This window comes from Rhipicephalus microplus, chromosome 2 (genome assembly GCF_043290135.1).
Source record: "Rhipicephalus microplus isolate Deutch F79 chromosome 2, USDA_Rmic, whole genome shotgun sequence".
Lineage (NCBI taxonomy): Eukaryota > Metazoa > Arthropoda > Arachnida > Ixodida > Ixodidae > Rhipicephalus > Rhipicephalus microplus.
This window is the reverse complement of record NC_134701.1, coordinates 129,054,467-129,082,461: the sequence shown is the minus strand read 5'-3', so window position 1 is coordinate 129,082,461 and position 27,995 is coordinate 129,054,467. Positions and strand designations below refer to the sequence as shown.

Genomic DNA, 27,995 nt, shown 5'->3' with positions numbered 1-27,995 from the left:
TCCCTGCTTAGCTTCCAGCGCTTTCGTAGGGACGAGAGAGGAGGGAATGCGACTGCAGCGTGTGACAATTCTTTGTAACGCCGCTCGTACTGGACGGATTCCTAAAGTTTTGGCGGTGTTAAATTTGTGAGGCAATACGCTTTTCCAGTGAATTAATTCCATGGTTACTCAAAAAAGTGTTCAGGGCCTCTTTAACAGTACTGCGCGTGCGCGCGAATCCACGCTATGCTGTTCTATTGCGCTGTGTGACAGCTGAGATATCGCGCGGAAAGCTGGTATTGGACGAGTTTACTCAAGTATTCAGGCATCCCGAGCTATGAGTACGAGCACAACTGAATTACTGCACAGAAATCTTTGCGAAAGGCCACGCATTAAAGAAAATGCAGCCCGTGCAGCTTGGCCACCGTATACGTGTTCATTGCGCACATAGCAAGGGGCTGTTTAACACGTATGTCTGGCAGCCCCGCCGCGGTGGTCTAGTGGCTAAAGTACTCGGCTGCTGACGCGCAGGTCGCGGGATCGAATTCCGACTGCGGCGGCTGCATTTCCGATGGAGGCGGAAATGTTGTAGACCCGTGTGCTCAGATTTGGTGCTCGTTAAAGAACCCCAGGTGGTCAAAATTTCCGGAGCCCTCCACTACGGCGTCTCTCATAATCATATGGTAGTTTTGGGACGTTAAACCCCACACATTAATCACGTATGTCTGGCAGAAGTACCACAATTTACTGTACAACGAAAATTAAGCGTGGAAAATGCCGAGAATTAAATAATGTTTATAAACGTCGATGGTGAATATGTTTCTATCTTTGCGGTAGCCGGCCACATGAATCGTCCTTTGAAACCACTCTGTCACGTGTTTGTGCAACGTCACATCGAGAACATCGTTGATTCAGTACAATTTATACCCCTTCTCTTCTTTTTGAAACCCAAAAGAATCATGCACTGTTAAATTTCTCGAAGCCTACCTGTTTGACCTTCATGCACACGCCCTTCAATACAATGCAGGCGTACGCTGACGGAGAGGCGACAATTCGTAGCACACCAATTCAAGCCGAAGTGGCCGCAAGTCGTCACTCATAGCGCTGGCGATGCATAGGTGCAGCTAACTTCTGCGCTACCTTTAGGTGTCACATGTTTTCTATACATGCACACTCGAAAATGCATGCACGAAGTATGGCTGAACCCCTTGCCCCAATTTCAAAAAAATTGTCAATGCTAGTGGCAGGTTCTTAAAAACTATTACTCACTTTTTTCTTTTCTGCAGAAATGTTTGCTATTGGCCTCACAGCGATGATTACAAAGTTCTTGGAGTCTCAGCTCGGGATTTCGTCGACAACAATCGCCTACCTTGCAGGTAAAATGAAAATTACGAATGTTTGGCCATATACGTACAGAGTAACATTGCCACATGCACTTCTATTTCTATATTTTTTTTTGCAACCGGTTCATTTTCCATGCAACCACAACGTTGCGCAGGGCACGCCAAAACGCCTGAGAGCCTTCACGATTGTTTTATTCGAGAGAGACGAGCATGCACGCACACCGCCAACAGTAGCGTTTATTCTGGAATTCACGCGGTCACAAACAAGAACGATTTGATCTTGAATGCTATACGTACGAATGTGAACAAGTCTTGCCACCGATCAGTTTTCACCAAAAAATCTCCTATGAGATAACAACAACAACCGATATGGACGCCGAAATGGACAGTTTGCAATAATATGCAAGGTGGCTTTCCTGTAAGGTATGTTTACACACCAAAAACTCTCGTTCACAGACTGGTTTTCTCGCTCATTGTGTTCTACTCGCGTGCTCGCGTGCCATCACTGGAATTCTAAGAGGCGACATTTTGTTGTACCTTCGTGCTCGCGTGCTTTCGCTGCACAATGAGCGAGAAAAGGAATCTGTGAACGAGAGGTTTTGGTTGGAAAACAAGCCTTACGGATAAGCCGACCTGTAAATTATTGCAAACTGTCCATTGTCCGCCACGCCCACCGGCGGCGTCCGTAATCGATATCACTCACGATGCAATGAAATATCAACAGTCGAGCGAAACTGGAACCTGGCTCTCCGCGGGGCAGCATAGTGTTGGGCTACAGAACTATGCCTGCCTATTTAATAGTTATGCTTTTAAAGCTCCCGGTAAAGCATCTACCCTCGACGAAAAACACTCCGCACCATTTACAGAGTTTGCTAAACAACCAGATGGGACTGTGACGCTGCGATCGTTCAGCGACCATTGGAATGATGGGTAGTACACGGATTTGTCTAGTCTTCGTACTTGCAGGCGGCGAATCGCACTTGTGGCTTCGTTTATTTCCGTGTTTTGGTTTTGTTCCGAAGGAAAGAACGAACTCTTTTGAACTTCGTGACCCGATGTGAAATGGTAAGTCTAAAAGAATAAGGTGGTGAAGCGCAACCGCTGAACATTCGCTGGAGATTTGCTAATTTTTGTTTCGTGAGAAAACATCTTCAAGCCACACGAACACACACGGAGCCATAAGTACGAAGATTAGACATTTGCGTGTACTACTCGTCATTCCCATGCTCGCTGAAGCACCGTGCGTTGCACCTCCCATAGCACTAGGGACATATTTCCCTAAAGTGTGTATTTAGGAAACTCTATAGCGCCATTCACCTAGTCGCGCGTGCACCGAGGAGCAGCCACCGCCAAGCCGCGCACTGCGACGAAACAGATCGCGCAGCAGCCGCGCCAAGTTCACTCGGCATGGCGCGAGCCGAGTAAGAGCGATGAAAGGCCCGCGCTTTTATCAGAGGTGCCCCAGCCAGCTTAGCACCTTAGCACCTTAGCTTTTGGCGTTGTAATTTTGACATTCTTGCGAGATTTGTGACAGACTGTGGTTTGACTCTACTTTTTCTACGGCAAGGAGCACCGGCCAAGGCCACCTTAAGCCCGCCAAGTTCGACTAGCTTCACTGTTATCTAAGCTTTACACGGCTAGTTTAGACATTATTATTGTTCTTTATTGCTCGATTCAAAGAGAATTACACCATGTCAATATAAATACATGATATAAAGGGACCCAGTAAAAATATACGGTCATATTAAACATATTTCAACTTCATTGGCTCATCTAGGATAGCTTCCAGTTTGCACACAATACAGTGTTTAGGATTTGCAATGCCCACCTCTCAATTTTCTCATACCATACCAAATTTTACACAGACACGGCGAACTGCCATCCTTGTTTTCCACGAGCATTAGTTGCTTGGGAGCATGGTAATGTCGTCGGGTGCTCCATTACTATGCATCATCATCATCATTATCATCATCAGCCTGACTACGTCCACTGCATAACAAAGGCCTCTCCCATGTTCTCCCAGTCAAATCGGTTCTTTGCTTGCTGCTGCCACTTTATATCCGTAAACTTCCTAATCTCATCTGCCCACCAAACTTTCTGTCCTCCCCTAACCCGCTTGCCTTCTTTAGGAATCCAGCCGGTTATCCTGCCTACGTGCGACATGTCTGGCCCATGTCTATTTTCTCTTCTTGATTTCAACTATGATATCTTTAACCCCGGTTTATTCCCTAGTCCACTCTGGTCTCTTCCTGTTTTTTGAGGGTACACCTATCATTTTCCTTTTCATCGCTCGCAGCGTCGTCCTAAATTTAAGCTGAACCCTCTTTGTAAGTCTCCAAGTTAATTCTCTGTAGGCAAGTACCGACAAGATGCAGCTGATATATATTTTCCTCCTGAGGGATAGTGGCAATCTACCAGTCATGATTTGAGAGTGCTTGCCGAATGTGCTCCACTCCTTTCTTATTGATCTAGTTACTTCAATCTCGTGGTACGGCTCCGCGGTGATTACCTGTCCTATGTAGACGTAGTCTTTCACACCTTCAAGTGCACTATTACCTATCTAGAAGCGCTGTCCTATTCCGAGAGTGTTGGAAATTAGTACAATCGTCACTATTATCCATCACTAGTATTCATCAATAAGCCATAATTACTTTAACTATTACCCAATAGTCCTTGCTATCTTTGTAATGCTGTAGCTGCACTTCCAGATACCTGAAACGAGTCATCGTGCACTGTGCAGAGCAGACGCGTTCACTTCGTGTCATATAGCAATGCCTTTTACCCAGCTGATCTCTGGTCCTTATTGCTTGCAAACCACTTTTGGCAATCGATCAACTTTCTGAACGTTTTTTCGATCATCTAAAAAAGACAAGAAAAACCGTCGGTTAAGGCCAGTGCCTTCACCTTGTCCATATGTTGTCTAAACCATTTAATAGTTTTGTTCTGAATAACAGCCAAGTAGAATGATTCAAAGTATATTGCAAAACAGTGGTGTGCTCAATGGACACATTTGGTGGCTGCTTGATGTCATGGAAATTTTCGCGATACGAGAAATAATTGAAACCTGTACCGTATAGTCCTTATATGCCATTTTAACGCCCAGCATAATGGCATCTCTAATGCTTGCATGATTAGGTGTTAGAGCACCGCACGCGATATTCCCTCTAAGGCCATTGCAAAGCCCAGGTGCAACAGGGTGACTGGGGCAGCGAAAGTGTCAGAACATTCAAAGGCAGTGAGCACTACATGAGTAATTGTGAGAATGTCCCTTTTACGCCACATGTTTTAGGTGTCCCAACCAAGTATTTGATCACAGTCTTCATCTGTCCCCAAAAATCTGCATTAACACTTTCTGACCAGAGTTGGCAAGACTGGTCCACAAAAGCTTGAAGACGCGTATCTTCTTACGATAAAGTATTTTGGGCACAAGGGTGGTCAAGCGGTCAAGGTGCTCAATTGCTGACCTACAAGTTGCAAGATGAAATCCCAGCAATGGCGGCTGCATTTTAGGTGGAGGCGAAAAGGCTAGAGGCCCTTGTGGTTGGGTTTAGGTGCACGTTAAAGGCACTCTATTCATGCCCCATAACAAATTTTGGTTAGACCGCTGAAGTTGCTGTGTGTCCGATGAGTAGCATTATGCCACACATTCTGTTTTTTGATAGGCTCATTACGAGCTGAAAAACCAGTTTAATGGGGGCCTGCAACACTTTTTGAGCATGGTCGGAAAATGCTACCGATCGGTAGTAGAGGCTCCCGACAACGCGCGAGCTAAATATATTAACACAGCACGCGGCCTGGAATTCCCAATAAATTATCAAAGTCAGCTAAAAAGTGCTTTCTCTTCTCTCGACAAATCACGTTATATGCCCAAAAATGACACGTCAACAACCCATCTATCAGCCATTGGCTGATTTGAACATGGCGCGGTCACTCGTTACAGAGATTGCTGCGGGAGGCCGCTACCTGTTCATAGGTACGCGTGCTATCACACTGAGAAAGACAGGCATTCAAAGAAAAAAGAGAAAAAAATGATCAAGGTCAGAAGGCGCGCCTGGCGTTTTTTCTTTTTTTTGTCGCCCTGCCATCCCTCCCTGCTTAGCTTCCAGCGCTTTCACCGGGACGAGAGAAGGGAGAACGCAATTGCAGCATGTGACAAACCTTTGTAACTCCACTCGCACTGGACGGATTCTTAAAATTTTTGTGGCGTTGAATTCGTGAGAAAATAAGCTTTTCCAGTGATTTCTTTTCATGGTTTTTCGAAAAAGCGTGTCAGGGTCCCTTTAAGTGGCGCGAAACGAAGATGAAAGGAGGCGAGCTCAAAACCCTTGCTGCTCCTCCGCGTAGGCTTCGCAAGCCAAATCTTTTGCCTACCCTCTCCAGCGTCTGGCCAAAAGGTCACGTGCACATGATGTGCCTGAACAAGCCCAACCACAGAGCACGTGAGCGCGGTTGTTTTGTTGAACATTGTTTTTTTATGTGGTCCACTGGCTTTTTCTGGGGATAGTTTGAAAACGCTGGTTTAGACGCGGTAGGATTGATGAGCATAATGAGTGCTTGAACGCGCAGGGCCATTATTTATTTTCCAGGACAGGCGTCATCTTGATGCGCTAACCGCGGGGACACGAAAGCATGCGAAATACAGGGACATTAGCCCCGCATCTCGTTGCAATTATTAGGGGGGGCGGGATGAGAAAGACATTCACATTCCCTTATTCGTCTCATTATGTATCTCAAGTTTAATTATCTATTCAAGCAAGAAATTGCGTAAACTAAACATGTATTGTTTAGTAATTTTCGCTATGTCACGTGCTACTGTTGTCAACGTCAGAGCGCAGACGTCTACGTAGAGGATTAACGTCTCAGCACTGCCGTGTACGTGGGGCAATTCAAACGTGTATACGTTAAAGTCCTTCTGTGGGCGCGCGCCCGCGAAAGGAAGAAATAGCTACATTCATCTAGAAATTTGGCCCGTTTCGGCGGTGCGTAGTGTTGCAAGTTTTGGCAGATGTGATTTTAAAGCCCCATGTACGCATTGCGCTTGTTAGCTAAAAAATAAATTGGCAGCATATCCACGGACCGGATGATGGAGAGTGGGGTGAAGCATTCGTCCGTCCATTCGTTCTTGCTTCCGTCCATCTATGCGTCCGTCTATGTGACCGTCCATGCGTCCATCCATGCATCTGTCTACGTGTCCGTTCGTCCATCTATTCAACACTCCAAGTACCACCATCTCGCATCTTTTCATCATATATTCTCCATATAGAAGCTCCGCCATCCAGCGGACATTACAAGGACTAAACGAGAGGTGGCACACGTACACTTTCTTACGGCTTGCGCTTTGGGTCTACTTCCCACCTTTAATCACCTCGAGTTCATGGTATATACTAGTTCACTGTATTCATGGCACTGCGGCCCAACGCTCGCTAAACCTTTCTAAAACCAAGAAGGTTACGCCCAGCGAGCATAACGTAGCAACCTTTTCCTGTCAGATAGTGCTCAAGGTACATGCCAAAGGCTGCGAATGGGAAAGAGACAGGAGAATTCGGCTTTTACTTACGGCTTGCGCTTCGTATCTACTTCCCACCTTTAACCTCCTCGAGTTCATTCATGGTATATACTAGTTCATTGTATTCATGGCACTGCGGCTCAATGCTCGCTAAACCTTTCTAAAACTAAGGAGGTTACACCCAGTGAGTATAACGTAGCAACCCTTTCTTGTCAGATAGTGCCTAATGTGCATGTCCATGGCTGCTAACGGGGATCGAAGCGTGCGCGTTAACTAAAAGCCGAATTCTCGTGTCTCTCATTCTCTCACCGAAGAAATCTCTTACCGACACCACCTTGGAGGTCAAAATGTTATACTTCTTACATGCTACAACGGCTACGAGGAACGAACGGGTGCTGCTATAAGAAGCTTCGCCCCTAAAATGGTCAAACCTAGTGAGTGGCCCTCTAAAGAACCCCAAGTGGGGAACATTTCCGGAGCCCTCCCCTACAGGGGCTTTCATAATGATGTCGGTGTTTTGAGACGTTAAAGATCAATTATTTCATCATGTTGTTTTGTTGACATAAGACCTCGTGGGCAGTTTCAATAGATTAATTTTTAGAAAACGGTGATTGTCACTAACAAAAAGAAGCCATTGCAATTTAGGTCTGACAATGCGCGGGATACACTAAGAAACGTCCAGGGATTTGTGTACCTCCGTGTTGTATTTCCTGCAGGCTTTAAGTGGCTAAAACACGTTTATCTTACCTGTGTAAATTCGCTTAAAGGTTAGATAACTTAAATAATGTTAAATGTGCCACAAAAGAATACTAACCTCAGGTGGTCAAAATTTTCGGAGCCTCCACTACGGCGTCTTTCATAATAATATGGCGGTTTTTGGGACGTTAAATTCCGCATATCAAGAATGCTAATCTGTAGCTGATCAGCCACCGGTCAGGCTTCTTGAATGAGCATCAGTAGACTGGTCGCCACATTTTGCAAACGACAAAGATAAACTTGAATTCATATTCATTTTCATTCGCAACGAACAAAACTTTTCTCGGAGCACTTCCAAAGTTTATCCCTGAAGCGTTTTGAGCCCCAATGTATGTGTGATCGCTTTATCAAGTTTACTTAACAGTGTACACTAATCTGTCTGCATAGCTTTCACCAGTCATTTTTTTCACCAGTAATACTACCCATGTAACCCACCAATACAATCTTCGAACATTGTGTCATTCCTATCTTAAATTGATCGTTACGAATATTCTTTTTTCGCGTGCATAGTTGAGACTTGAAATACCTTTGTCATCCTTTGAGACGACTACCCCGTGCGCAATTTGCAAAAGTAAGCGTCCAATTATGTCTTTTAATATTTTCATTTTTTGTGCGTTGCTTATAACCACTCCTGAAATGTCTCAAGCAGGAGACAGCAGTGCGTGTAAACAAAACACATAACAGACGCCGGTACCTGTATTTTGTCGTGTACCCTCGCTAAACACGTCATATAATGTATATGAAAATCGACGTGCAAAGCCACAAAAGAATTCGGCTGGTCCTGGTGCCATTCGTGAAGCTATATCTTCAATACCGTGTGGAATTTATCGCTTATTGGCGACTTTCCGCTGCGGACGCGGGTTTATTTGGCCGCTGATTGGCTCAGAACATTTCGACTCATGCAGCGCTCGACAGAAGCCATGACATTTTTATTCTTGTTCGCGTCGAGCTTGTTCTTCCCTTTGCTGATATCCCCTCTGAACCTTCCTTGTTCAGCAATCTCCCTTTCAAGCCGCCCTTTATGTGGACGTTGTAGCTCTTCCTTCTTTATTATTTTTTGAAATGCGAATGCATTTATCAGTCGGGTTATGTCAGGCATCCGGCGTTGTCCGCGCACCAGCAGGTGTTATCTCTCCGCTCTCACTCCCTCTCACATTGCAGCAGCTGTGGAGGCGTGCGCTTATCCTCACCCCTAGAAACTGGAGCATGTGGTGCGAGAGAGTGTAGGCAAGGGTAGGTCCAGTGCTTCGCCACTCCTTCTCTCGCTCTTCGTTCTCTCTCATCCTCGCGACCCACCCTCCCGTCCGCGCGTCTCACTCTTGACCGTTCGCTGACTGGGCACCTCTCGAGGACATCCTGAAATGTTTGCTCCAGACGCCGCTGTGAAATGCCTGCGCCGAGAACGCTGGCGCTCCACTCTCCCGTCCGCTCGCTCCTCACTGTCGATCGTTAGCTGGCTGGGCGCCTCTCCAGGCGATGGCGAAATTCGGTGTAGGCGAATGTCTGACGGCAACGGTACCATCTTTGGAGAGGTGCAGACATTTTAATGACGATAGTCTTTCTTGGGACATTCGACAAGAAAATATTGGTCTGTCTCTCTGTCTGTACATTTGTCTGTTTGTCCACCCAACGATACCTCAAACGGCACCAAACGGCCAACTCCATCCGCAGCGCCAACCAATATTGCTCAAGATTTAGCGTTCATAATTGTGCGATTTTCAATTAAAAAAGCATATATTGCGCATATCTGAGGCGCCATAAGAGCATGCATATGTTTTGTATGTCTGCCTTTATACTAGAAGAGGCACACACAAGTAACAAGGACTGTAGCAATTAACGCGCTGCGCTGACAGTGCAACGCGGTGCTCAAGAAAGTGTTTCCAATGCTATGCTACGAGCACGGTGGGGGCACCTACCCGTCGCTTTCCAATCCACACCTATCACCTCTGTGACTGGCACGCATCTTTCTCCGCGGTCGCGCACGCCTTCGTTTTCGAAGATAACTGCCAGATGGCACTCGTGCCTAACGTGCCTAGATGCGCTTGTTCGCCTCCGTTACACGCTCGAGGCACTCTAACGCAGCGCCTTCAGAATACCATTCACCGATTTTCTTGCGCAGCAGAACATCAAATAAACGTTTTGTTCACTTTCTCCAGACGCAAGACAATCGAGACATTTGTGGTGTAACATGTAGATTCGGGCCAATTTTTTATCAAACCGCAGTGGCTGCTCTGTTCTTATGATTATAGGTGACCAGAGGTTTAAGTGTTTGTTTTTATAAAAATACATTTACTGAGAGCTTTGCGCTTCGGTGCAAAGCCTAAGTAGTCAAGCTCATCGAGCGTCGAACTACGCCAGCTGGTTCAACGCAGGCAAAGGGAAAATTTTACTTGTATTGTAACGATGCTTGTGGCATCTTTTTTTTTCATTGCGGCCCTTTGCGCTAACCACGTGTAACCACACACCTTCCAATCGCGATGATGTTGACCTTATTTTTTAGGTCTTCCTAAGCTTCCGTATACTTCGCGAGTCTGTTAGCTAGCGATTGTACAGTGGCATCTTGTACTTTCTTAACGTAGCATTCATCCCAAAACAACTTCCTATTCAACTTATAAATGCACCAGTTTAAGTCACGTTCTATTGGTTGTCACCCAATAATGAAAATATACCATACTGCGATCACTGAAGGTGAGTAGTTTCACAGCTTAGTGGCATATTCATGGGCGTCGTAGGAGAGTTCAAGCAATTTTGGGTATTTTTTTATGTTTGATTAACACACACAGGTCACACATATCGGTCTGAAACGGCCTTTAGGATTGTAAGCCAACCTTGCAGGTTACGCATTGTTGCCTGATACTGGTGGTCATGATTCTCTAATGATTGATACGTGGGGTCTGACATCCTAAAACCACCATATGATTATGAAAGACGCTGTAGTGGAGGGCTCTGGAAATTTTGACCACCTGGAGTTCTTTAACGTGCGCCCAGATCTGAGCACACGGGCCTACAACCTTTCCGCCTCCATCGAAAAGAAGCCGCCGCAGCAGGGATTCGATCCCGCGAACTGCGGGTCAGCAGCCGAGTACCTTAGCCACTAGACCACCGCGGTGGGGCCAAGATGCTGCTACTCCTGTGGCCATTATGTACTGTGTTTTATTGCTGAACTAGGGTGTGGAGCATATTAGCATTTTTGTCACGCAGTCTGGTTCTCTTAGTACGATAATCAGCATTTCAGACGGAATTGAGTCATGCCAGAAGGGCAGCATATCTATCACAAGTGAGATGCTGCTCAATTTCGTTCTTGCATATTGCTAGGCACATACACAGAAGCAGGCTTCACTGATAACAGTTAAAAAAACTATGTGGAGTAAACTGGCCAGTTTCTGTTCTGAAAAACCTGAACTTTTTGGCACCAAAAGAAGACAGCTACAGGACGTGCCTATGACATAGGTTATGCACTTGTTACGGAACCTTACCGGTGCTTGAAATTCTTTCTTAAAATGACCCCATACAGGCACCATGTGTAGTAAGGAATCGCTTCAACAAATTTCAGTAATCACGTTAACAAATACCATCACACGGTCCCAATGCGAGGGCTGATGTAGAGCTCCTGTTGGTGATAACGTTCCTCAATGATACTGTGAGTGGTTCGTCAAGCTTTTTCACCGTGTCAGATCCAGCTCTAATCGTGACCACTCACGCGCAGGACCATTGGTGCTCGCAGCTGGGGGCTTCGGTGCCATCACTGGTGGCGCCTTGGTGGCCCGTTGGAACCTGCACTACGCGGGCATGATACGCCTTTGCATGTATAGCTGCTGCTTCTCCTGGTTCGGCAATCTTGCCTTTGTCTTCAACTGTCCGGAGCGCACATACACCACCCCTGATGGTTACGTTGGCGCACCGTGAGTTTCCTTTGCCACATACTCTTAGCGCATGCGCATAGCATTTCTAACATGAATGCCTTGATTGATATGAGGGAATTAACGTACAAAAACCAAGCATAAATGCAATCTTGTAAATAATAAAAAAAGAAATGAATTATTAAGTAAAAACATTTTTAATTGTTGTCAATGGCTGGTCTATAAACTCCGAAGTACAGGCTGGAGTGTGAGCATCTTCTCATTATTTCATTGTCTTTATGGTATGACGTGTGCACCGTTGTTTCAGTAACATTACCCAGGGCAAAGCGAGGAGGTACAAGGCGTTAATTTCTTCTCCCTAACTGCTTTGTCGTTTCCTTGTTTATAGTTTGTTTCTTGTTGTAGTGCTTCCTGTCAATAAATAATGAATTATTCGTGTATATCAACAAGTTGCTTCTTGCTCAAATTTTGAGCAAAAAAAAAGTAGTCCCCACATATTCATTAGGTGAATGATTAGTGCTAAAGGTCTTGAGGTAGTCTTGTAAACCGTGAATACTCGGTACATTTTGCCCGTTAGATCATTACGTAACGACATGGCAAACATGGGGCGGTATAGTACATACACACACATGCGCTTAATTCGTCACCGTATATGGTAGTGAGAGGCGGCTTCCGTTGGCCCTACATAATGACCACTTTGTGGTCAGTAAAGTGAAGCGAAAATGGTTCTTGGATCGGATACAGTCTGAAGCTTATACTAAGCGTGCGTCGGCTTGACGACGAGCCCGCACTGGAGCTTTTTTGCGAGCCCTCCACCCTGCCACCTTGTTTTTAATCATATTATCGAAGCGCAATGGACTGACGACTATCGAAAGAGACAGAAAGCGTGCGAAGAGCAAGTGCGATTTGTAGTTTTGGCCCTCTAGCAGTCTCATAACAAACTAAAGCACGTGCCTGAGTCTAGCGAGTGCAGCAGAGTCATCTAGTCGTCTCCATTCAAACTAGCAGCGAGAGCACAGCTTTGCCTCTAGTGAGCGTTGAAAGCACTAGCGGCTGGTTAAGGCCAAGGGGGGGACAAGCCTCGACCATAAGAAGCTTCGCACCTAAAAAATGTCTTCCTAGGATCACTGTTTGAGTCAACTTATGGACGTTGATATGAACGCTCTCTTGAGTTTCAGCATGTTTACATAGCTCCGAGTCAGATGGTCCACAGCGCAAGAGACGATGAACAGCCAGTTGAAAGCGCAGTTTCTCCTATACAGTTGTGTCCTAAAGTGTAGCATTATATGGTGAGGACATGACATTTTTTCTTCTTCGGCTGCAGGAAACCCACAAGCTAGAACTTCGATTGCAACTTTGACTGCAACTGCACTTCGAGCGTCTTGAACCCCGTCTGCGCTGCTGATTCTGTGGTCTACCTGTCTCCATGCCTTGCAGGCTGCCGCAAGGAGCTTCAGGCGGAGTACACAACGACAGTGGTTCATATTAATTTTTGCTTGTTTTTCCAATTATCGACATACTACCCATCTGGGCTTGGTATTGGGCTTAGTATTGGGCGAGTTCCAAAAGCTGAATGGCAAACAACCGCGAAATTACAGTGGCAGGTAGCAGATTAACGAGTCGCAGTACTCATTCCTAAAGCTTTCTTATAGCAAGCGTTCTTTGCTTGTGGATGGTTACTTTAGCTGACATGAGCGTCATTGAATTAACTGAGAGTTTATCTTTCAAATGATTATTGTACAAGATATATTTAGTTAATACTGGCCAAGGAAACCGAAGGATTCACCCGTCGAGATTTTGTCATAGTGCTGCTTGACTGCCGAACAGAGAGTTCCAAGATAGAACTTTGCCGCGGTAGAGCATTTTGATGGAGGCAAAATGCTCGAAGTCTGTGTGCCTAGGTTTAGTTGCATGTTACAAGACTCGGACAGGGGATCAAAATTTGCGGAGCCCTCTTTTACTTGCATCTTACATAATCCCGTCATGGTTGTGGGATATAACGCTCCAACAATTGTTCGAAAACATGTCATGAATAAAAAAAGGGAAACTGAAATATTAAAGGGGCACTGTGGTCACGTTTGCCAAGACAAAGCCGATCTACCCACTGCGCTTAATTTTGATGCAGTTGTAACAAGGAACTGTATTTGAAGGCAGTTGACTTCTCAACAGTCTTTTGCTTCTAAATACAGCTACGCAATGTGTTTTGCAAAATCACCCATTCTCGTCATGTGGGTAGTTTTAGCTATTCAGCGAATGCTCCTGCGTTAACGGCACGCTGAACGACTTGGCGGACGTGAGTGCGGATTGGCTCCTGCAGCAGTCTGTGCAGGTGATCCGATCGCGCTGCCCTGCTAACTGCCCACTACTGGTCGTCTACCTGCTCGGCGTGCTCCTTGCGACCCTCGCGGTCTTTCTCAACGCAGCTCCGGCCACTGAAGCGGCCATCAGGTAAATAAGCCGCCTTGGTACGTTTATATAGGTGCGTTATTTAATCTTCATCATCATCATCATCATCATCATCATCATAATCATCATTTGCCTGACTACACCCACTGCAGAAAAAACGCCTCTCCCATGTTCGGCCAGTCAACTCGGTGCTGTGCTTGCTGCTGCCACTTTATAGTCGCAAATTTCCTAATATCATCTCCCCACATAGCATTCTGTCTCCCCCTCATTCACTTGCCTTTTCTTGGAATGCAGTCTGGGATCCTTAACGACCAGCGGTTATGTTGCCTTGTATTTGTACCCTGCTGATGACCATTTCTTCTTAATGTTTTCGACTATGGTGTCCCTAGCGCCTGTTTGTTCCCTGAAACACTCTTCATTTTTCTTGTCCCTTAAGGTTACATGTATCATTTTCCTTTCCATTGCTCGCTGCATCGTCTTCAATTGAATTTGAACCCTCTTTGTACTCCTCCAAGTTTCTGCTTTTCAGCTAAGTACAGGTAAGGTGTTATATATTTTTGTCTTGACGGTTAGTGACACTCTATCAATCATGATTTCAGAATGCTTGCCGAATGTGCTCCACTCTATTGTTCTTCTAGTTACTTTAATCGCGTGGCTCGGCTAGTTTGTTACTATACCTGTCCGAAGTAAATGTACTTCTTTACAACATCAAGTGCACTGATACCTATCTCGAAGCGCTGTTCTCTTCCGAGGCTGTTGCTCATTTCTTTCGTTTTGTGCAGGTTAAATTTAAGTCCTGCCTTTCTGCTCCACTTCTCCAATTCAGTAATAATTAATTGCAATTCGTTTCCTGAGTTACTCAGCAACGTAGTGTCATCGGCAAGGCGCAGGTTATAAGGTACTCTTCATTGACTATTATTCCTAACCCTTTCATGCTGGGCCTCAAAAAACATCCTGCAAGCACGCGGTAAATAGCATTAGAAGATCGTATACCCTTGTCTTGTACCCTGCTTTATTGGTATTCAGCCGCTTTCTTTATGGGTCACTATAATGGCAGTCGATCCTCTGTAGGTTTCTTCCAGGTTGTTTATATATGTTTCGTCGACGCCCTGATTCCTCAGTGTCTGCATGACTGCTGATATCTTGACGGAAACAAATGCTTCTCGTATGCTATAAAAGCTATGTATAGCAATTGGGTATATTCTGCGTGTTTCTCTATCCCATAATTGATAGTATGAATGTGGTAATTATTGAATAGTCTGTTTGAAATCTTAGTTGTTCCTTTGGTTGATGGAATCGTAATGTTGTCTCACTTTTGTTTGCAATTACTTTACTAAATAGCTTGTATATGACGGAAATCAATCTGATTGGTCTGTAATTCTTAAGTTCTTGTCATCTCCTTTCGTAGGTATTAAGATGATGTTAGCATTTTTTTAAGATTCTGGTGCCCTTCCTGTCAGGAGACACTTCGTAAACAAGGTGCCTAGTCTTTTCAACACAATATGTCTCCTCCGTCTTTCAGTAGATCTGATGTTACTCGATCCACACCATGCAGCTTCGCTTCTTTGCATTACCTTCAAGGCTTTTCTGACTTACTGGTAGAATGTCATCTGGGTTACTGCTAGTTCTTACAATACGGTCATTGTTATCCCTGCTACTGTACATATCTGTGTAAAACCAACCCGCTACTCTAACTCTGCTATCAATATTGGTAGTTATTTTGCCTTCCTTGTCCCTTAGTGCATACATATGGTGCTTGCCTACCCCAAGTTTCCCCTTCACCACTTTGACGCGCTATTTAATACCAGCGGCTACCTGTTCTTGCAGTGCACGTTTAAGAATGAGTTGGCTGAAAAGGTGCATTGAATAGCAATCTGTGTCAAGAGTTAAGTAAGTGGTTACTAACCGTAAAGTTTTATTGAAGGTTTTGGAGAGAGGGAGAATCAAGCAACTTCATTGAAGCGAAGAGGAGGATTTTTCACAGGATAGCAGTGAGCCCATACCTGGCCACCACCTCCATCGCCCGCTCCCCGGAGCTGTATGTCGAGGCTCGGATTGCTGAGTACACTGTTACAGGCCTCGGTTGAGTGAGTACTCGGGAGATTAGGAGGGGGTTGGGGAAAGTGATTATTGAATAGAAAAACGGAAGAAAGTGAACCCTGCAACAGTCTGCATCAAACTGCAACACCTCAGCATTTGCTTACAAAAGAAGAGATAAGAAAGCAATAGAAGAGATTGGGAGGGACGTAAATATTGAGCGAAAAGTATAAGCCTGGGATACGGTTGGAGAGGTCCATGCACGGGGCCCCGATCAGCGAGTGGTCGTTGAAAAGAGAACACGATGGATGAGGCAGCCGTCAGTCACAAAATCCGCAGAGCGTTGTTAGGAAAAGAACGAGCCATCGTCGCCATGGCGAAGCCCCCCGGTCACGTCTTCTTTTATTGGAACACAGGCTCTTCTCAGTACAAACTCGTCCAGCCTCTACACCACTACCCTTCTTCTTTTTCTTTGTGCCGGCGCCAGGCACAATTTCCAACAAGCGTCGCAGAGGCAGGGTGGATCCTCGCTGCAGCCCCATACTATGTGAAAGAGGGTGTCGATGCAGTCACACTCCCGGTAACGTGGACTGAAAAGGTCAGGGTAAATGTGTGCGTATACCTGTAGGCACGGGAAGGAGGTCGTTTGGTGGTGACACCAACTTGAGATGCAGAGGTGGTTTCGTTCGATGCACGAGCCGATAGTGCTCTGCTATTTCGTCATAGGAGGTCAGCGGCTCGCCAAGGTTTTCGGGGTCCTTGGCGTGGCTTACCACACGGTTGACGAATTCTCGAGGTTGTCGATGGTGGTCTCGTTACTTGGGTTTCTCGCGTGCGCCACAATCCAGACGAAAGAAATGGCAGGTTGATTCTCGTCTTTACGGTAGGTTAGGGACCGAGGAACCTGTTCGTTACCGATAGTAACGGCACCGCGAGCCAAATAGGAAAGGGCAGTTTTTTAGTTGTTGAAAATCGTTGTGAACTTAGAGCACGCAGCTAAAGCTATGGCCATTTTTTCGGCTTCTGCTAGGACCCACTTCGGTGGTGTGGAGGGCACGGATGGAGCCGGCTACTCATAAGACTGCGTCGGTATGGATGAGGGCGCGAATAGCCATAACGCTGAGTCTGTACGCGCATATTTTTTGGCAGTGGCTTAATAAAAAAAAGTCGACGTAAGGGTGGAGGCACGCGCAAAGTTCCCCGTCAGGGGAAGGGAGGCAAAAGTTCCTCGCAGCACCCCGCCTTCATATCATGTCAATGTATGGGGCGGCCTTTGCCCCCCGCCTCCTAGCCACCAAGTTACAGTGCCCCACTCTCTATTATGTGAATGTGTGTGGCTGACGTTTGACTTTGCGCCCCCTCCCCCTTAGACGACAAAGGGGGGTAACCCTGCCCCCCTCCTTACGCCATTGACATTGACGTGGATGCCCGATGAAGCAGGAGACTTATTTTTTTCTTACCTATAGATGTCTTTTTACGTGTATACATCTTTTGTTTGAGCTAACAAGAGATGAATCCACTCTCGATATTTCTGCCTGTTATTGTTACAATAAATATCATGGGTTTATCTGTGATTTACCTAACTCAAAGAATATTTGCTTGCTTAATAAAATAAATATTTCAGACCTAATTAAACAGCATTTGCAAGCATGCTAGCTGATGATGGAAAGTTAAAAAATAGTATACCAGCACAAACGTAACAATACAAGGATGATTCGAGAAAGAGGGTCAGCACTATGTCCTGTGTGTCATTTGTGCCTTGTTGCGCTGGTGCTGAAGCACGAGCGTAACAAAACACAAATCTTGCTGATTGTTCACAACTATAGCTGTGAGCCATTGGTCACATTAACAGGTTTGTAATGTTTGCTGTCTGTAGGTGCGTTAAGCCACCTAAAGATTGCTAGCCCTTGGAATCATGAGAGTCATCACCCGGCATATAGGTGAGTGCTTCGGCTTTGCACGTAGTAGTTGGCCTCTTTGCGCTTCTTTTTGAGCGTATGCTTCAGCGTCTTCTATGTATAGAGCTACGGTATAGACTCCATCATAGATATGTATTTCCAGCACTCGACAGCTCGTTAACCTAGTACTTAAAGGGACACGAAAGAGAAACCCGATTTCTCGCGCATTGGCAAATTAGATTTTCTCAATTACAAAATCACCGCGCTTGCTGCGAGAAGGCGCCTAGTGAGAGAGAAAGTGCGTGAAAAAAAAAGCGCAGTTTGCGACGCCCCCTAGAAATTGGCTCTTTAAGCACCGGGACATCGCTAACTTGAACGGCTAGTACTTGGCCGCTTATTTCGTATTCAGCTAAAATGCAGTACATTGTCTACTGAGGGGGCTATAAACTTAACGTACCAAGATGGTGCCAAGAAAAGTTAATTGCGTATACGACAAAAACTTGATTGCGCTAATGTCGCCAAAATACGAAAAATACACTCTGTTCCTGTGACTTCACGCGTGGGGATGTCGGCGTGAAATTTAGCAATAAAACTTCGACCTTGAGTTTCTCTGTTATTAATGCAAATAGGATGGTGAAGCTAGTGGTCTTACAGTTTTTGATATACAATGTATCAATTTTAACCAATTCATTGCTGCGCTTTAGTGGAAACAGAAAGCGCACCTCTTTTTTTTCTTCAAAAGAGAGGGCAAAAGCGCCCAAATGAAGCTTAACACTGATATTTCCTCAGCGGCTGGTGCAAAAGGCGTATGTAATAATGGACCGTACCAAAACAGGATATGGCATATTAGCGTGAATGTAAGGGTGCTCATGTGCTATTTAGGAATTCTGTTGCCTTTTAAAAATTTCAGAAATCTACGCGCGAGCCATGTTAGAAGATTACTTCGAAACAAACTGTTTAGCACGTATTAGTGATCAAGTTCATTCAATAATATTGCTGAAAACTGGCCAGCAGCAGCCAAAAATATGCACAAGTAGCCATAGCGAACTTTACTGGCTACTAAGGCAGCTGAAAATGACCGTAAGAGGAGGAGACACGTCCCAGATGTCAGAAGAAACCGCAAGCTACGCAACACACCACAATATAATGAAAAATGTTCACCCAAGCTCCGTTGAAGGGGCGGAAGATGCTGTCTCAAAGCGGATGGCTCTACTAATTCTTCAGTGGTTCACACATGCTCTTAGAGACACTTCAGACATCGATGAAAGAGAAAAAAATGGAATCGATAGAACACGAGTTTGTACTGGTGGGGTATTGGTAACGTTATGAATACAGTAACTTGCATGTAGAAAAATAAAAATATAGGCAAGTTGCTAGGCGTCAGTATAAGGAGGATTAGGTGCTTGCTATGAAAAAAAAAAAGCTAGCTAAGTATGTGTAAAACGCCGTTTAAACAAGTCGAAGTCTTGCACTTGAAACATCATTTTTCTGTTTTGTTTTCTTAGTTGGCGTTGCTCTCATTTTGTTTTGTTATACCGGCAGTGTATATTTCTCGGCTATCTAGTTCGTCTTCAATTTTTTTTCATTATTTTCTTACCTAAATATTTTCGCTTTTGCTTATGGTCAAATATTGTCAAAGCTCGAACGCCATTGCATAGTGTGCATGGAAGAGCGTAACAAGGATGTCTTGTAATGTAAAAAAAATGAAGAAATTAGATAGTTGTATGGGCGCGTTCGCAGGCTCCATCCCGGCTTCCATGATCCTGGGTGGCATTGTGGACCAGACATGCCTGGCATGGCACCGGCTGTGCGGCTCGAGCGGCAACTGCATCGCGTACGAAGCCATGGCTGGTGGCATGTTGTATTCGCTGTCAGTCATGCTCGCCTTGTCTATGCTGCTGTACTACCTGTCACTCCTGGCACACCGCCGCCACTTGCGAATGCGAAAGGACTCCATACCGATTCCCGTTTTGTACGTGGGTTCCCGCTCACAGACCATCGCGTCTCCCGCCTCCCTCTCGGAGACCACTGTGTCCCCCGTCGACCCTGCCGAGCCCTCACCTGGGCAATGACTGGCGGCAAGAAACTGTGGTATCAATCAACTGCTATTGCACTATGGATACCAGTCAACAAGCCCAATTCTCCCTTTTGCTGCGGTATCAATCACACAATACGTACGTCGTACCTCATTTACTTCTATTATGCTCAGACATCTTATTATAGCCTAGAACACGTGTAAAAGACAATAAAACATGCCTTGCGAAGCCATGTTGATCCAATGATTCTTTGTCTCTGCTGCAAAGATGACATATAACCACAGATCGACCATGCAACGGTGGCGAGTAATCAATATTGTTACGTATCGCGAAGGGTACATGATGAGATTCGAAGTATAGGTACTATAAGATACCCTCACTTCAAAAAGGCATACGTGGCTTTACTGACGTAACGTACGTAAAAAAAAAAAAAAGCCGTTGGCGGTTTCTAAGATACGGCCGGGTCAGCCGTAGCTTTCTTGCGCACTGCGCGACACGAAACGACTCCGCAAAGTGAATCTCGTCACTCATAGGAACGCACCGGGTTCCCCATCAACGGGTGTAAGAATACACAACATTTTCAGGTCGTTGAAGGCACGTGTAATCCGTGCAGTGTGCTGAAAACACACTGTGACGCCCGCACTGCATGTAGCGATGCTCTCTGCTGTTCTAATACGGAACTGTTGTGAATAGAAATCATAGCATTGTGAATGCCTTTATATCTAGTATAGTGTTCTCATTAAAGTGTCCCGCATTGGAAGCGGACGTTCAATCGGAGCGTCGGCTGGTTAAGCGTCCACCTACGACTAGAGTACCAGGTTCGATTCCCTGTGCCGACCGGAAACCCAACGCTTTTTTTCTAATCGGAAGATGAGTACAGCGATCGAAGGGTTAGTTGTTCACACGTCCTCATCTCGAAAGATGGCCCTATAAACAAGGCTCTTCAAAGGCCCCTGGGTGCATCTTTATTCACCACAGCCTTGGCAAAATAGTTGAGCATCAGCCGCTGCTGTGGGAGGCAGAGAATTACTGCCACTGGTTACCTACCAGTAAAATAGGCACAAACGCACTTCCGACGTAGCGCTCGGCAGAACTATATACGTACACTGTGGCACGAGAGGGCACCCACTGTGTGAAAAATTGGCGGTGTGATACTGGAAGACCTAAAAATAAAATCATCCTTTTTTTGAAAGACTTAGTTATGTGGCAAATATATCACTATACCACAGGCTATAAATAAACTGCACTTTCTATTTTACATTTTGTATATATTGTTAAGGCGTTTATTAGCCGGCATCCAGCGAGCATACACAAAGGCGACAGTCACGGCCAAGCAACGACTCTCAGCACGAGGGGCGTCCTTGTTGGGTAGCCCCACTAGAAGGTACTCAAATATTCGACCTATTTCAGAGTTTGGAGGCTTCGCTACAATTACCCCGGGGTCGAAGAGGGAGCCGCCTGGCGACCTAACAGCTTGTTACTATGAGCGGGTCATAATAAGCCTTCAAACGCTCCACGTTGACGATGTCGCGCCCACGGCGGCGCATGTCCGAAGATTGTTCGACGGATTCGATCAGATATAGTTGACCGGAGATGTGCGCTCGATGACACGGTAAGGGCCTTCGTATTTGGGAAGTAGTTTGGAAGAGAGAGGCCAGCTACAGATGTCGGGATTGAGAGCCATACAAGGGAACCAGGAAGGAACGTGGGCTCAGAAGTGGCGGAGCCATCACGAATACTCTTCTGCCGCTCTTGCTCATGTGTCGTAAAGGTCTTGGCAAGCTCGCGACACTCTTCAGCAAGCCTGGCCGTCTCAGAAATAGGTGCACACTCAGATGAATCCGGCGTGTACGGGAGTATCGTGTCCATGGTGTGTGGCGCGTGCCTTCCGTTCAGCAAGTAGAAAGGTGAAAAACCGGTCGTGCTGTGAGGGGCGGTGTTGCAGGCGTAGGTGACGAAGGGCAGTATATTATCCCAATTCGCGTGGTTGGCGGCGACGTACATGGAAAGCATGTCGCCGAGGGTGCGGGTAAAGCGTTCAGTGAGACCATTCGTCTGCGGGTGGTAAGCAGTAGTTTTGCGGTGGACAGAATGGCACTCGGTCGGAATGTCTTCTACGACTTCCGACAAGAAGACACGGCCTCGATCGCTGAGAAGCTCCTGGGGTGGACCGTGGCGCAGTATGAATCGATGCAGCAGGAAGGACGCAACATCGTGCGAAGTAGGCGTCGGGAGAGCGGCGGTTTTGGCGTATCGCGTTGAATGGTCTACGGCAACGATGGCCCAGTGGTTACCAGCCGACGTCAAAGGAAGTGATCCATACAAATCGATACCTGTACGCCCAAACGGACGCCCAGGGCAAGGTAACGGTTGCAGACCGACTGGCGACATGTGTGCTGACGGTTTGCGGCGTTGGCAAGCTAGGCAGGAGCGAACGAACTGCTGCACGTAGCGGTACATCCCGCACCAGAAGTAGCGTTGTAAAATGTGATAGTAGGTTTTGAATACCCCAGAGTGCGCGCATAGTGGATCAGAATGAAAACATTCACATATCTCCGACTGCAGACTGCGAAGTATCACGAGAAACCACTGCCGGCCATCGGCGTAACTGCGTCAGTGTAGGAGGCCATCACGAATGGCGAAATGGTGAGCTCGACGACGCAAGGCACGCGTGGATGGTGTTGTGGACGGATCAGAGAGCAAGTTGACCAGCGGGGCGATCTAATTATCCTTTCTCTGTTTGGTAGTGAGGATGTCAACATCGATGGCAGAAACAGCAACCGAGGTTACTGAGCAGGGCACGTCGTCTTGATGTAGAGGGGAACGCGAGAGGGCGTCGGCGTCAGCAAGCTGGCGTCCGTTGCGGTACAGCACGCGGATGTCGTAGTCTTCTAAGCGAAGCGCCCAATGAGTGAGACGGCCTGAGGGACCCTTGAATGATGAAAGCCAGCATAGTGCATAATGGTCGGTGACCACATCGAATGGGGGACCATACTAATATAATTGATACTTATGCATAAGACGCCAATTGCATGAAAATATAGCTTTTTTTAAGAAAAAGGATAGAATGCCTTGTGAAAAAATGGTTTCTCTGTGAGAAATTTATGGCAGCATTGTGTATAGAAAACAGTAGTTTTCATGCTTCATTATTGGAAAGGTACGCGAGCAGGAAGCCCGATGTTTCGGTATAGTTACACAGTCCCCCATAATTTTACAGGCTCTTCGTGTTGCTAATAAGGAAAAAAATCGCCGCATACGACGAACATCCTCAGCATAATCCCAAAACGTGACGAATTCAAAAGCTCCATAGACGATACTGCAGCCGATATCGTCTTGTTAACAGAAACGTGGTTAAACAGGGACGTCAGTTACTGCGAAGTTTTTCCATCCGACCCCAATTTAACAGTATATCGACGTGACCAACGTGACAGGCGAGGTGGAGGAGTACTGACTGCCGTTAGAGACAGCTTATCATCCTCACTAATCACTCACGACGACAACATTGAACTAACATGGGTATGCGTACAGAGTACAATTGGCAGAATAGTGTTTGGAATATGTTACCATCCACCAGACACTAGCCCCTCCTTTTGCGAGAAGTTACGTTTTTCTCTAGAACAAATAAAAAAGATACGCCCGAGGCACCAATCTTCCTTTTCAGAGACTTTAATCATATTAGCATTAATTGGTCGTTACTTTCAGTAGCCAACAAATCACCATCTAGTGAACCTAAGCAATTTCTTGAATTCACTCTGGATTTTAACCTGCACTAAACAGTTACATGCCCTACGAGGGGCGACAACACCCTAGATCTGTTATTAACATCTTGCCCTGAAAACATTGAGAAAAATGTGACTTTGCTCCCTACCTTCAGCGACCATAGCCTCCTTGATATCAGCATTTCTCTGCCTATAAAATAAGGACGCCCCAACGCAAAAATTAATCACCGATTACAAGAAAGCTATCTTCGACGCAATTAACCGTGAACTTGCACTCTTCTACGACGACTTTCGACGGTCATACACTGCCCGCTTGGTTAACGCCGATTGGGAATCATATAAAAACACGATGCTAAACTTAAAGAAACAGACATATTCCCACTATCCTTGTAAATACAGACACAAATAACCCATGTTTCACGCAACGCCTCAAACGCCTACTTAACAAGAAAAAACGCCTTTATCGAAAAGCAAAACTTCCTAATAACGCCAGGGTTTGGGATCGGTACAAATTGGCTGCTAATGAATAAATTGCGGAACTGAAAGCCTCCAAAAACGAATTCTTCTCAACTGACTTTTTATCAATCTTACAGTCTAACCCTGATAAATTATTTGAAATTATCTCCCCGCCAAATCGTCAAACGCAACTCCAGCTGTTGAACGTAAACAACGAATTACTCGAAACTGAAAAAATGTGCTACATTTCTTACGGATTTTTTTAGGTCAGTATTGTCACCTGCTCAAAGCTTTAATTTTACCCAGTTACCACTCCACTCGCCGACCCGAATGCCTGATACCCAGATTAACGTTGATGGGATATCTAAGGTAATAAACTCTCTCAAATTTTCCTCCTCGGCCGGTTGGGATCAAATTAGCAGCAAACTACTTAAAAACACAATTTACCTGTCAAGCGCAATACTAACCTTACTGTTCCATCAATTACTAAGCACTGGTGAAGTTCCCAATGATTAAAAGAAGGCACAAATCATTCTCTTCCGTAAGTCTGGAGACCGATCAAAAGCACATAATTACCGCCCTATTTCGTTAACCAGCATACCATTCAAACTGCTAGAACACATTATAGCAACCAATTTAATGAACTACCTTCAATCAATTAGCTTCTTTTATGTGCACCAGCATGGTTTCAGAAAACTATTGTCGTGCGAAACTCAGCTCTCAGAATTCACCGATGATATCTTGCAACATATGAACGATGATCTACAAATTGACGCCATCTTCCTCGACTTCTCGAAGGCCTTCAACCGTGTCCCACACAATGTGCTGCTTGCAAAACTATCTACTCTTGGAATCCCCCCGAAACTGATTACTTGGATAGAACATTTCTTAAAAGGACGCGTACAATACGCAACTGCCAATTCTCATGACTCGCAAATTTCTAATGTTACATCCGGTGTCCCCCAGGGAGCAGGCTTATCCCCCTTATTATTTTTAATTTACGTCCGTGACCTGCCATCTAACACAAAAACCAGACTTCGACTTTTCGCCGATGATTGAGTCATTTACAATGCCATTCGCAAGTCTAGTGATTCCACTGATCTTTAGAAAGACATTGACACTATCGCTGGATGGTGTGGAAAATGGCTCATGCCACTTAACCTTAATAAGTGCCAATCCATGTCCTTTTCCCGTAAACGCAGCATCGCAAAACACGCATACCATATCAATTCAAATGAAATAACTCGAACAGACTGCTATAAGTCTCTAGGCGTTCACTTGACATCGTCATTATCATGGGTCGCTCGCATTGAAAAAATATACGCACATGCTTCACGCACACTTGGATTTTTGCTCCGATATCTCAGATCTGCATCACCCGCTATTAAAAAACTTGCATATCAGACATACGTTCAGCCTAAATTGGAATACGCTTCATATATCTGGCACCCTTCACAAGCATATCTCGCCTACGAACTAGAATCCATCCAGAATCGTGCTGTTCGTTTCATAACGTCAAACTACTCGCGTAAATCTAGCATCACTGAACTCAAACGCACACTTGACCTTCCATGTCTCCAATCACGTCAAATCATCTCGCGTCTCTGCTTGCTTCACTCTTTGTATTATCACCCACTTGCCAGGCATCCTCGTCTTCAACCCCCGCCCCGAATCTCGCCGCGCCTGAACCACAGCAAACCAATTGCACACATTCAGTGCCGTACATTATCGATGCAAGATACTTTTTTCCCTCATGCAATAACCCTGTGGAATGCCCTCCCCGACAGTATTGTTTCGTCTACCGACCGCACGATTTTTCGCGCAAAAATAACAATGCATCTGACCAAAATATTTTGCTTACTTGTTTCCTTTCTTAGAGATGCTTTTCCTCCATTTCTTCGTCTTTTCTGCCTTTTTAGACCTTTTGTGTGATTAAAAGTCCCCCATATATTGTCTGCCCCTGGCTCATGTGATGCCTCCGGTCACTTAATGCTTCAATAAATGAAACAAACTGAAATGAAATGTCCATGAAGTGAATCATGGCAAGTGGGTGAAGCCCAGGGTGATCATTAATCCCCCTGCATTGTCCACTGTATAATGGAAAGACAGGACATCACGTGTGTAGAGTAGGTACAAAGCTGTTTATTAATTACAATGCCTATATAGTGTTGAGGTGTGGGCGGCGTTTTCCTTTCATTATTACCACCTTATGATCGGTGAAATGGAAAAATAAGCGTTCTTGTATGGGATCCAACCTTAAATTTGAGAAGACGACGTTCCCGTGGCGCTGCTGCTTCAAAAGCCCTCAGCTCCGGGTCGCTGGCCCAGGATCGTTGGTGGTGTCCGCCATCCTAGTAGGTCCTCGCTGTCCTCGCTGTCCTTGAGGTTTCCTCCGGTGCTTCCTGAGGCCTGAGCGCCCGGTTTCAATTCGGGATCTACCCCCGCTGCTACTTCAAAGGCACCTTCGTGCTTCCTCCTGTGGGGGAGCGGCCGGATCGGGCGGTGCTGTTAAGCCTAATAACCTGATGTCTGTTTTCTCTCCCGGCCAGGCATATTCTGCCTGGTCGGCTTCCCTTCCTAAAAGTGATTTGCCAATCGATCTATTTTTGCGCAGTGGTCTGAAGAGCGTTTCTGTGGCCCTGGTTTCAACCAACGGCGAGTCTATTCGCATGAAAAATTTGAAACTAATTCAGAAAGAACTCCGGAAGATTTCCGATTATTACCAAATGATTACTGAGGTGCGTCAATTCGGACGTGGAGGCATCCTGTGCTGCTCGCCGGACCAGGCCTGCATCACAGATCTTCTAAAATGCACAATGCTTGCCTCGAATCCGGTGAGCTGTTTCGTACCTGTCCATTTGGCCTGTGTGAAGGGACTGGTTCGAGGAGTGGACTTGAGCCTTACACCACCCGAAATACTTGAAATGTTTGCGGCCGCAGGAGCAGTCTCTGTATTTCGATGCTCGCGAAACGTTGAGAACGAAAAGGTCCCCCCAGAATCAGTGATTGTGACTTTTGCCGGCACCGCTCGACCGACCGAAATTAAGGCATGGCCACTAATTTATCGTGTAGATGCACTATCCCCTCGTCCACTGCAGTGCAAAAAATGCTGGAGGTATGGGCATACCATCAAGGATTGTAGATCGGATGTGAGATGTCGCACATGTACTGACCAACATAAACCTAATAAATGTTCAACCCAAGAGGTGAGATGCTGTCTATGCAGAGGAAATCACGCGGCGGACGATGAAAGTTGCCCCAAGAGGACATATGAATTGCAACTTCTAGAGATCATTGAACAACAACGATGCTCCCGGCGTGAGGCCTGATCTATTTTTTCTGAGCGCTCACGTGGCTATGCCTCCGTTGCCAACCGGGCAAACCAGATGCTTGAGTCGTCGTTGCCTGATTTAATAACATCAACGGTGGAAAGGGCCATGACGAAGCTTATGGAATCTCTATTCGTGAGCCTAACGGAGTCATTGGCACAAATAGTGAGCACTCAGTTGAATCAAATATTGCAGGGAGGTAACCAACCTACCGTGCCTCCTTCTCTACCTTCACCAGTTAAGGTTACTGATATTCCATCGGAACCAGGCCCTTCGAAGTCAAAGCCAGACACGCCGAACACTGGCCATAGAATAATTATACCTCTTGTACAGGACCTAGATTGGAGCTCGGACTCCGATTCTCATGTCTCATAACCAGAAAAATGGACTCTGACTCAAGAAATATAAAACGACGTGCTTCTCTTGAGGCACAACGCTCCTCAATTAGTCCTAAATCAAGAAATAAGAGATAACAGAAGGAAAACCCATCAAAAAAGATTTTTTAAAGGATATCATCTTAGAGAAAGCAGTGAGTGCTGCTGGTATCTCTTCAAAATACGGAATTTAAAAGTACTACAGTGGAATTGCCGCTCCATTTTTTCAGCAGCTACAGACTTACTTCAACTTTGCGATAACTATTCCCCTGATATTGTTGCTTTACAAGTAACTT

The 27,995-nt window shown here is 45.7% G+C and overlaps 2 protein-coding genes across 2 annotated transcripts; both read left to right on the top strand.

Annotated features, from left to right (window-relative positions):
* Positions 1–1,271: 1,271 nt before the first annotated feature.
* Positions 1,272–14,259, top strand: LOC142786188 (solute carrier organic anion transporter family member 4A1-like). The gene is made up of 3 exons (XM_075883914.1): positions 1,272–1,355; positions 11,291–11,486; positions 12,769–14,259. The coding sequence occupies exons 1-3, from the start codon at positions 1,292–1,294 to the stop codon at positions 12,782–12,784; spliced, it is 276 nt and encodes a 91-aa protein (XP_075740029.1). The 5' UTR covers positions 1,272–1,291; the 3' UTR covers positions 12,785–14,259.
* A 1,205-nt stretch (positions 14,260–15,464) lies between these two features.
* On the top strand, positions 15,465–20,010 carry LOC142786172 (uncharacterized). Its single transcript, XM_075883913.1, has 3 exons — positions 15,465–15,937; positions 17,764–17,827; positions 19,526–20,010. The coding sequence occupies exons 2-3, from the start codon at positions 17,803–17,805 to the stop codon at positions 19,855–19,857; spliced, it is 357 nt and encodes a 118-aa protein (XP_075740028.1). The 5' UTR covers positions 15,465–15,937; positions 17,764–17,802; the 3' UTR covers positions 19,858–20,010.
* The last annotated feature ends 7,985 nt before the right edge of the window (positions 20,011–27,995 follow it).

Excerpts from the sequence above, each read along its gene's own strand:
- LOC142786188 (XM_075883914.1), top strand. The coding sequence starts at position 1,292 with ATGATTACAAAGTTCTTGGAGTCTCAGCTCGGGATTTCGTCGACAACA. Across the intron at positions 1,356-11,290 it reads AACAATCGCCTACCTTGCAG|GACCATTGGTGCTCGCAGCT; the intron begins GTAAAATGAAAA and ends ACTCACGCGCAG.
- LOC142786172 (XM_075883913.1), top strand. The coding sequence starts at position 17,803 with ATGAGAGTCATCACCCGGCATATAG. Across the intron at positions 17,828-19,525 it reads AGTCATCACCCGGCATATAG|GCTCCATCCCGGCTTCCATG; the intron begins GTGAGTGCTTCG and ends GCGCGTTCGCAG.